The following is an 11725-nucleotide window of genomic DNA, read 5'->3' as shown; positions in this document are numbered from 1 at the left end:
GCTCTGTTTTGTATCTTTCTCTGTTCTCAATACACCTTAGTTCTTCATGCTTTATTCTTGTGTATGCTCGCTGTCGCTCGACCTTCCTCTCTGCAAATCCAGTATCTGCCACTAGTAACCTATGGTCAGTGTCTAGTTCAGCTCCTCTGATGACTTTGACATCTTTGAAAGCATACCTGAGGTCACCCTGGTACAGAATATAGGTGTGCAGGAAACTGTCAAGAATATTATACCTCCTGAGAAAACAGAGATACCTGGTTGACCACAGCAGCCTCATCATGGCATATCATTCACTTTTCCAGAGCCATATTCTCTATGGGCTACTCCTGTGGGGTCATTCAACAGCTGTCCATGATGTTCTGCTCCTGCAGAGAAAAGCCAACAGGATAATGACCTTCTCTGACTTCAGGGAACATTGACCACCTCTCTTCAGGAATCTTGGAATCCTCAACACAAGCTATGAATTTCTTCAACAGTCTTCCAAAGGAAATACAAGGCAAACCAAACTCCAGGTTCTATGCAATTGTGAAGAGCAAACTTATTGATAGACCACTCTACTTGTTGGGGGAATTAAGGGAGGAGTCCCTTTCTTGCAGATCCAGCATCTCCACAACATTAATAGCCATGCAGTTTTTATTATTGTATGTGACAGAAGCTTTTTTGCCTATCTGGAGACCCCAGTCATTGGCAACAACTTCAAGTCTTAAGTTTAAAATCATTATTTTAAACAAGAATGAACAGTTAATATTGAATAAGAAATACTGGTATCAGCTATCCTCTACAGAATGATGGGTTTTGGCTGCGATATGCCACATGTTAATGTCACATCTCCAAGTAGGCACCTGCTGTTTGCATATCACATGAGATTCACCCATCGGCGCTGCCAAGTCGGTGGGCATGTATCACAGAAGAGTTTGGCCTGCATTGCAGTGAAATTGAATGACCTCAGTTGATCACCTAGACCTAGACCCTCAGTTGATAGATCATCTACCTCGGTCGAGGCACTGCGCTGGGCTCAGTGGTATGTGGAAAAAGGCTTGTGGTCCTAAATTGTACAGTTCTCCAAGTTGGGTGCCTGCATGTCCACCACACAGGCATCCAAGAGAGGACACTAGCGTTTTGGAAAGAAGAACCAGTAAGATTGAGGTATTTCACATGCTATGATGCTACTTCTAGAAACAGAGGTGCTATCCAAGTTCCACAGTCTGGGTTGAACTATGCGCTGAAAGGCACTTAGTAGTTTTGCATGCCTACTACTTCCAGAGACGAGGGTACCCTGATTCCCATAATCTGGCCTCTCACTCTGGCTGCCACGAAACTCCACTAAACAATTTTCGTTGTGCCCAGCTACTTCCAGAGATGGAGAGTTCAAGCAACTCAGTCTAGCCATAAACCTTCATCTAGAGCCTTCACCCAGCTGTACACCCATTGGCCAGGCTTCTTCCAGAGACAGAGTCACGCACTTACACAGTTATAACATGAGTCAGCTGTGGTGCCCCCCTGGTTGGCGGTTTACCCTTCAGCATTAGCTGGTAGATCCAGCACTTCCTGAGATGGGTCAATTAAGGAATGAACTCCAGAGCAGCTCTGGTAGGAGCCACCTAGGAGGTCAGCGACAGCCTGATCGCTCAGGGACCATGTGCCTAAATGCTACAGCAACTGCAAATCATTCAACCAGAGGTTGAGACATTGATGCAGTGCAGGGGAGCGCGCGAGGAGCGAGCATTTTGAGGCCACTCCTCCATACAGAAGGTTGCCTCAGGAGACCTAGACTTGTGATGCAGGGGATTTAGATCTTAGGATAATCTGATACATCACTAGGCATGTGGATGTTGCTCTCTACAGAAGGCAGTGACAAGGCAGAGAATCGGCAATGCTGATCTCCTATCTTTCTCCACTTCCATTATATGGTGGACCTCACTATGACAGCGCTTGCCTGGCATTTAATTTGCCTGTATGGAATCAAGCGTCTCAGCCAGTAAATTGGCGATAGTAGTGCTGGCCGTAGTGAAGGCAAGCGATGACCATCCACACTCTCCCCGACATTATTTTTTGTAGACACTTGGCAAGAGTGTGGAAGCGGCGTATAATAGATTTTAGGTTATGTACTTTTCCTCTTGTCTTATTTATTGTTATTGTGCTATTAGCTTTCTGGTGTATTAATGTTTATTATATAATTCTGTTGGATTTTTTTACAAATTTGAAATATTATTCAAATTTAAAAGAATCTGTTTTGGCATACTATGTAATAAGTTGTTCCAGTTTTAGAATGAGTCTTGAAACTTGTCGGTTATGTGGCTCTGAAAAACGTATTGGTGTAAATTTGTTAGATAGGGGAGCAAGAATTGGTTTGTTTACAAAAATTTTGGAACTATTTTCCAAAGAAGTAAGTATATTTATTTGTATAACGATTCGTGTCTCACATCAAAAGTAATACCTTCTGCTTCATCCATTACCCACACTTGTTTCAATACACATAATAACACAACAACTATTCGAATGGCAGATAAAACAGTGACCACTTTAAAAATTCAAATCATCACTCATAAATTCATTCACATTATAATATGCCTTATCACAAAGCAGCTTCCTGACGGCTCTCTTGAAGGCAGCCTCATCCAACTGCTTTACACCAGGAAGCAGCTTGTTAAAGAATTTTAGTGCAGAAACTCTATAACTGGCCTGTGAACGGTGGAGACGTCTCCTGGGGACATCCAGCAGCTCGCAGTCCTGGTGTTGTGGTACTAAATGTCACTACGGGAAGCCAGAGTATGCTGTATCTTCTTGATATACCACCTAGTACAGGAGGATGTAATGGCTGAAGACCGTCAGCACACCAACGCGAGCAAAGATGCAATGGGCAAGATGGTCGCTCCCTGTTATCATTCGTACATCCCTCTTTTGCAGCCTCAGGTCATCAGCAGCCCCCGCCGAATGGCCCCACAGGAGCAATCCATAGGTGATTTGGCAATGGAAGAGCACTTGATACATCATTATAAGGTACTTCTCAGTCACCAGGCCCCTCATCTTAATCAGCAGAAAGCAAATGCGGAAGAGTCGGCTGGTTACCTGGTGTATATGACTGTTCGTGCTGAGTTCGCTGTCCAAGACAAAGTCTACCAGCTTTACTGCTTTCTGTGGGTAACGCAGCTCTCGTTACAATCTGCAGATGATCCTTTGGTTTTTGTCCTCATTCAGCTGGAATTGATTAGCCAGGAGCCATGAAGTAGCGGATCGAAGATGCCCCGCAGATGCCTCCAAAATCCGCTCAAGCTCAGCACCCGATGACAGTAGAGATGCATCATTCGCAAACATCAGAGAGGAATCATGGTCGTCGAGGTCATTTATCATGACTAGGAACAGTTTAGGCCCCAGGACCGATCCCTGAGGAACACCAAAAGTCACCGGAAGTGTCCGGGAGTCTGCACCACTGAGGGAGACAAGCTGAGTCCTTCCAGTAAAGTATGAGCTCACGATGGAAAGGGCTGAGTCTCTTAGACCATTAAAGCTTAGCTTTCTAAAAAGAATGCCATGGTCCACACAGACAAAGGCTCGACTCAGATCACAAAGAGCAAGAGCAAGAGACTCACCATCCTCAAAGGCAGCGTCAATCCGCTCGGCTACATGGTCTACTGCACCCACTGTCGATCTCCCAACTCGGAAGCCAAATTGCATGATAGAGAACAAGTCATTCTCCTTAAAGAAAGTCTCCAGCTGTGGCTTGATCACTGCCTCAATAGGCCTACCCTTGCAAAAGACAGGAGTTATGGAGATTGGCCTGAAGCTATGAAGGCCCTCACTAACACACTTCTTGAAATCCTTGAAGTTATCAAGAAATCAGGAAATTTTCCAGACCTCAAGTACTTGCAGAAAGATGCAGAGAGAGGAACTTCAATGGCATCCACAACCCCACGAAGCATGCTCACAGACATGCCAAACACATCTGGGCTTTTAGAGGGCTTGAAGGAGCGTACAATTTTCCTTAAGGCAGCTGGAGTGGTGAGGTGGGGAAAAGGAGAGATGCTCCTGGCCCTGCTGGACTCTTCCCAGCTATTCTCATTCAATCAGTTATCGGAAAGTTCTACATGTAAATGGTAGACAATACTACTTTTTTTTCTATATAAGCCTCAGTTTGACCATTGAAATAATTTTCCCCGCCGCCGCATTCCATCTGTTTGAATTTAATAATTGACTGTATAAAATATCATATTAAGTAGAATAACTCACTTTTACTTGATAAGAGCATATTTCTTGAATTTATAATCTCTACTAAAAACTTCTTAATTCCCAATATTGTGTTTATTAAGAACTTGGAACAGTAAATAGGAGATAATTATGATTGTTCATAAAGATAGTGAAACCTTTAGTGAGTTCCACGCCATAATGGCAGTGGAGAAAGATAGGAGAACAACGTTGCCGACCCTCTGTCTTGTCAAAGCCTTCTATAGACGGTAGCTGATACAGGTTTATTGATGTAATATGTACTGTTCATTTTCGTTTAAAATAATTATATTTTATTAAGCAAGAAACTATATTTTTCAATTTATTCCATAATGAATTTTCATAATTAAGATGAAATATTTTGTTAATCAATTATTAATTCTACATTGTTAAAAGACGATCTGGCAACAGAGCAAAGCGAGCAAGAGATAGTGTTATCCGCTTTGTTGAATGATAAATAAGGATAGCACTACCATTGCTAATTAAACACTGCCATTATAACTTGGACCTGACTATTAGTGATTGCTGATAAAATAATTTAAACTCTTTGTTGATCTGTATTTGATATATCATGTTCATAATAATTAATAAATGCATTAAAACAAGATCAATCAAAATTACATAATACAGTCCTACCCTTAGCAATGGGTATTCATTCACGTCTACCCATTCCAGCTTTTATTCAATAAGTAGCAGGTAACCCTTGCTTCGCAAGGGTCTTTAATAAAACTTGACAAACTGAAAACTTAGTGGAACTATGAAATAGGCCTAGAACCATCCTCGGTTAATTAAGAATCTGTATGCAAAATTTCAAGTTAATCAGCCCAGTAGTTCAGACGTGATGATGCGTTAAACAATATTATCCTATCCCTTACGTGTATAAGTCATTCTTTCATTTATTATAGTATAGATAAGTGCAAAAACATACCGCTATTGTATTATAACTTATTTCATTTATTTATTTTTCAGGTTATTCAGATTGATGTTAATGATATGCTGTCAAAGTTTGTTTGCAAGGATTGTGAAATAACAGTTAATCATTTTTCTGAATTCTGTGAACTGGTGAAAAAGACTCAGAAGATTCTACACCAAAAAACAACCATACCCAGCTTGTCATTGAAGAAATCGGTTGTAAGTGTAACAATATAATATTACTCGTACATTAAACAGTAGAGGAGCAACGTGTTACAAAAATATATAATGTATTAAAAATGTACTTCAAATTTGTCTTAAAATTGGACTACAATAAAACAGAATAATCATTCAGAAGTATAGCAAATCTACTAAATTCCAATATAGTAGCTTTTTGCTTCAATTCCGTCTTTCTTAGGATGGCTAAGATTCAAATAGGCAACGCTGTGCTTATTTTTCTTTTATATTGATTGTGTTCATGGGAGGTTGCGGTGCATGTACGGCTTCGAGCAAGTGAGCAGTAATCAGAAACCACGTGACTGGTGCACCACTACTTGCTCCCACTGAACGAATATCGAATTCTGGTTTACAGTTTTTGGCGCGCACTTTTGAAATTAATCGTTTACAGAGCGGTGCTAACAAAATAATAAAGGTTTTATCAAAATAATCATTTCAGTTACCGTATTATCTATTATTATCGAATTAATAATAGTTTTTCATTTATAATTTGAAGAAATCCATATTTTTAAATTCTACTGTCCAGACATTTTTGAATAGATACTACCCTAGGAATAAATCAACAAACTATAGTAGTCCGAATAATAAATTGCTTCATATACACATCTTAGTATAGTAGAATAGTCGATAAAACTAAAAAATAATAAACTTACCAGCCAATAATGAGAATAATGTTGTTTTTCAACTATTCTGTATGTAATTCCATCAAAGGAATGGAACTAACCTAACAGAACAGCGGACAACCAACGCTTTAACTCTCGACCAATAGGAACGCGTTGATCCCGGTTACCGGTTTGTGGAACATACTTTTCGAGCGGTGCAAGTGAGCATGCACCACTCCTTTCTGTTCCAAGATGGCGACCGGTTACTGAACTGTCAAAAGCTCCCACCGAACGCATTCAACTGTCCTTGGTCGAAGTCATACATGTACCACAACCTCCCATGAACACAATCATTGATGTTATGGTGTTTCAAAGTTAAACGCTCCTATATAGGTAGAGATCGGCCATTTATGAGACCACCACAGAAATAGCCCATAATAACAAATTTTATATTTTCGGCCTCCTACTGTAATGTATGAAGATCCAGTTTGAGACAATCAATTACTTGGAATTGATTTTGAAAGCACATAACAGTTACTGTGAGTTAAGGGTGATAGCCAAAAAGCAGTAAACCGTCCAATGAGAACTCAGTGCTAATCGCTCATCAATATTAGAACTCAGATGAACCAAGAATGGCAACGAGAGGTGACCGCTACACATATATTTCCTCATATATACATCTGACCGATGAATTCTTCATTCTCAATGCCCCATCTTCTATGAGCGATAACATTCTCGTATAATTGCAGAGCCCTGTTTTGTCTATAGTACATGATTTTCATAGTTAATTGTTGATTCGAGAAATTTCAGCTTATCATATCTCAAGACGTTAAATTATCAGTCCCGGCTGAAGTATGACAGTCGTAAGACCCATTGGCGGCTTAAATTATAATATTCAGGCAGTGGAACCTTCCCGCAAGTGACTCCCCACCAACAAAAGCCATACGAATTTACTTCTTTTCATGTCTCAAGACAATGTTGATTGTTCCACATACTACAGGATTACAAAAGATATTTAAGTTCTACTAAAAAAAAATGATGGAATTACTAAAGGAAGTAACTACTAAATAACTCATTTTTAAAGAATTACCAAAAAATGAAGAGTATTTTCATAGTAGTATTTTCACAGTAGTTTTCAACTATTCAAACTTATTTACTTGCAGTAATATAAGTGTAGTATCAATCTTATTTTTTGCAGGTACCCCACATTGTTGGCTGTCACAATAATGGAACAGAATCAGTGAATGTGACCGTTGCTTCGGATGGGAAATTCAAATGTGAGATCTGCGAAACCAGCCTGGACAATGTGCAGACGATGACTCTGCACATGGTGACTCACGGCCTGGGCACGGTGGTGTGTCGTTGCAGGGAGTGCGGCCACAGCGACGAGGTCAGCTGCTTCATCAAGGACAGAGTGCTAGTGTGTCCCACCTGCTTCTTCACCGCCAATAAACCGACCGACAACAACAAGAAACACGTTTGTGAAGTGTGCAACAAGTCTTTCAGAACGATGGGGCATAAGAACAGACACAAAATGATTCACGACGGCCTCAAACCGTACCTCTGCGAAACTTGCGGGGTCAGATTCAGTCAGAAAGCCAGTCTGAAGATCCACACACTTAGCCACAAAAACGCGTTTCCGTTCAGTTGCGAGTGGTGCGGTCAGTCGTTCAGGTACAAAGTGTCGCTCACTTCGCACACGATGAACGTTCACTCGCAGGCCTCCGATTCGAAACACGAGTGCGATCAGTGTAAAAAGCAGTTCGCCACTGCTCATAAGCTGCAAAGGCATTACCGCAGTCACACAGGCGAGCAGCCCTACCGCTGCTCCATCTGCAACCGGACTTTCTCTCAGTCAGGCAACTACAATGCACACATGTTGAATCACAAGACTGACTTCACTGATTTCATTGTCGACGACCTACTCAAGACACCACCTAGCAAAACAATAGAATCCATATACAATAACCACACATCAATCAGCGATGCTGATAAGGATTACACACCTATCAATGAGCCGGCTCAATTAAAATTCAATGAAGACCAAAATAATATCCCAAAAGAAGCACCTGAAAATTTATTTGGAAACTTCCAGCCTCATGACTGTGTATTTGATACAATTGTCTAAAGTTGGTAGGCCTATCTCTTTGCCAATAAATTTGTTGTCGATAATCTCTCCCTAAATAATGAGATTTTTTAGTAAGCCTATTTACATGAACATACTCTCTGTTTTGAATCAGTAAATGCAAAGGCAAATACACAAAAGCTAAAATAAGAGAATATGGAACACAAGTTAACACGGGAATCAGTGGAGCAGATGGCATCATTCCCTTCACACGCATACAGCATCCTTCCACAACACCGAGATCCGCCTTTCCCCCTACAGCATTGTTCGACAAATCATCAATTAGTCCACACAGTCACTGCAGTAAACTATTATCAGACTCTAGCCTGTTACTGTTAGCCCATTACCTTGTATGCATATTTTTTTATTATTATTTACTATTGCTATCTAGTCATTGTATGCATATTGCAACACTTTGAATGCATTCATATGCAGATGCATGTGAACTTTAAGTGCTCTCATGTGCTCCTGGTGGCTAACGGCTAGATTTATGATTTTGTTACTGCATTGTATATGTTTATTTGCAATAAAAGATACATTGTATATGTTTATTGGCAATAAAAGATATCTTATCTTACACCCCACCCCTGCTGATTGGTCTGATCCAGGGGTGCCCACAGGGGATGAAAAAACTTAGTCTGAGTCATTGAAATTATGGTAGAGTGTTGTGGGTGGGTTCAAAAAGCATTTTTGAGGGAATAGGATTGAAAAAAGGGGGGCTATTCACCCCTACTGATTAAATTCTCTCTTCAATTGCCACCAGAGGAGTAACATCTTACCTCACCCGCGTTTTGCTGGATCTTTCTTTATTAAAACTATTATACATTATGAGAATACCTCAGAAGAATCAGAATAGAGGCGAAGAAAGCCCTGAGGAGATGCGAAACCGAGGCGTGGCAAGCGAACCGGAAGGGAAACGCCACGAAGCGGGATACCGGGAAGCGACAAGGCGCTTGATTACTTACGGCTTCGTTCTGGAAGAATGAGGCTGGAAACGGTGATGCCAACGAGGACCAAGAAAATCAAATCCCACAACAAGAGAATCGACGCAGGACCAGGTGTTTGTAATTCACTGAAATTCTTGCCACCACAGCCTGCTACCATGACTCAGAACAATCAAACTTCAAGAATCTAATTTTTCAAACTATAACTTTGTTCTGTTCAGGTACCAGAATGTTCACTATCCACTCAAAATACTTCAAGGCTCATTTAGGCGAGATTCTGTTGTTCACTAGAACAGGCAGAGTTGCTAATGACAACATCTGTTGAAGTGTGCAACTGTTAAAGTGTTCTTTTCCATTTTCCTTTTATTTCAATCGTGCTTAGTGTCATATTGAAGAGTTAGGTGGTGGCTATAAGTGTTTGAAGTTTCAGTGCAACGGTAAGCCCGATCACATTGTTGTCCAAGAATGCGAAGATGCATTGGCAAGCAGAAGGTTAGCCTGAAGGATGCAATCAGGAGCCTGAAGGATGCAATCAGGAGCCTGAAGGATGCAATCAGGAGCCTGAAGGATGCAATCAGGAGCCTGAAGGACTGGCTCAAAAGCATGGAAACTCAACGGGAAAGTAGAGCTAGAATAGACATAAGAATGGGGAAAAAGATGATAGCCAAATTTGAAAGAGTGGAAAAGCCAAGTCAGGACTCGGTTGTTAACTCAGAGAAGCTGGAGGAAATTGTAAGAATGGCTGTGAGAGAGGATCTGGCTGAAGCATTGGGTGGCCAGAAAATGGGACCAAGCGAAAGGGATGGTACCCCATCGTTTGCAGAGGCATTGAAAGGGAGACAGAAGGTCAATGTACAGGTCGAAATATCACCGTACCGAAGGAAAAACAAAGCCGTGGTCCTTGTCCACCCGGACAAGAATGCAGCTGCAGAACCTAAAAAAACGTCAGAACAGACACGGGCTCTGTTAAAGGCTAGTGTGAAACCATCAGAGGAATTTATAAGAATGGAAAAAGTGTGAAAGGCAAGACAGGGAGGTATCCTCATCCTGGCAGCTGACAGGAGTCACAGGGTGCTTGGGTGCTAAGTAGGGATCCCGTTCCATCTTTGATACCTAACTATCCAGGGATTTTCGGGATTAGAAAACCTGAAATTGTGAATTGTGTTTTTCAACAATTCAATATAGAATCACATCTACGGTGATGAATTGTGTTTTTCATAACTAATTAACGGTGAGAGAACTAATTAATTCCACGATGAGAGAATTGTTTGCCCCTCAGGCACCCCCCCGTCACAGCGTCCCCCCTATCATCTACCCATTCAGCACAACACACCCCTCCCCCCATCCTCAACAACACCACCCCCCTCACAACAACATCAACCCCCACCCCACAACAGCACTAATCCCCCCCCCAACATAGTGATAGTGGTGGAGCTCCACCACTATCACCATTACCCCCATCCACCTCATCAGTGATGATGATGGGGATAATGCTGTAAATATTATTGTAAATTATAGTATTATTTGTTATTTTTTCTGCTTATTGTAAAATATAATATGTATCAAAATTTTTTTATGGTGTATCCTTTATTTATTTCTCCACTTCCATGCATGACCAATCTCATATTTATTTATCGAGTTATCAGTATTGAAATATTAGGAAAATTACCATCCGACTTTATTCTTCACCGAATAAGCTGGTTTAGTCAGAGATAATTTGCCTTGATAATCAAATCTTTGGAAATAATACGTTCCAGAGATTTATATAATTGTACAAGAGCAGTGAACTGCGGGAGCTCCTGGGCGAGCCCGTAAGAATTTTGTTTAAGTTGTATTCTAAGAGCCACAACCAGAGTCATATAATTTTTTTACTCATGCTTTACCGACTGCAGCCAAGCCATGCGTTATTCACATATATATATATATATAATATATATATATATAATATATATATATATATATATAATTTTTTTGTCCAATAAAAAATATTTTTTTTATACCAAAAAATTTTGTTTCTTTGATAATTTTTTTTTCCAATGAAATATAATTGATGTTGTTCGGTTTTTTTTCTATCCCCCAAAAAATGAAATTCAACACATACGAGGTTTCCCTAAAAAAAACCAGTGACGATAAAAAAGAATTGCTATAGAATTATTTTACAGATAGTAACTATTCAGCAGGTTGCAGGGCTTGTCACATAGGAGGTTTCCCATCTCCAACGACATAATGTTAGTTAGGTTACAAAAAAAAAAATATATATATATATATATAAGTTTTAATTTTTTTCTCCTTAAACATCAAGGATCCTTCTACCCTTCACGTCACACACACACACACACACACACACTGGATCAGAACACCCATTCTCCTCCCTACTGTGTTTGACTAATTCATTCTACAGGCACAGCCTACAGTTGCATACACATAAACATAATATACATATACTGTACTCTGTACTGGATAAATAGAATTCGCATTATCGGTTCGCATTATTCGCAGAATGGTTGTTGATCGGTTGTTTTGTTTTTACGATTGTTTCGGTTTACACAGCACCATAATTACCAGTCTAGACGGCGCAATATTTGCAATAGCGCAAATGTCATTTCCTTGAAATGCACTCAGAACTTTGTAAATACTTCAGAAATGATAAATAAACAAGCAGTAACTATTCACTTTCTGTCTAA

At 40.3% G+C, this 11725-nt stretch overlaps 1 protein-coding gene across 1 annotated transcript; it reads left to right on the top strand.

Annotated features, from left to right (window-relative positions):
- The first annotated feature begins 2089 nt into the window (after window positions 1–2089).
- Window positions 2090–8604, top strand: LOC111053054 (zinc finger protein 708). The gene is made up of 3 exons (XM_022339880.2): window positions 2090–2386; window positions 5191–5352; window positions 7171–8604. The coding sequence occupies exons 1-3, from the start codon at window positions 2270–2272 to the stop codon at window positions 8098–8100; spliced, it is 1209 nt and encodes a 402-aa protein (XP_022195572.2). The 5' UTR covers window positions 2090–2269; the 3' UTR covers window positions 8101–8604.
- The last annotated feature ends 3121 nt before the right edge of the window (window positions 8605–11725 follow it).

This window comes from Nilaparvata lugens, chromosome 3 (genome assembly GCF_014356525.2).
Source record: "Nilaparvata lugens isolate BPH chromosome 3, ASM1435652v1, whole genome shotgun sequence".
Lineage (NCBI taxonomy): Eukaryota > Metazoa > Arthropoda > Insecta > Hemiptera > Delphacidae > Nilaparvata > Nilaparvata lugens.
This window is presented reverse-complemented; position numbering and strand designations above follow the sequence as displayed.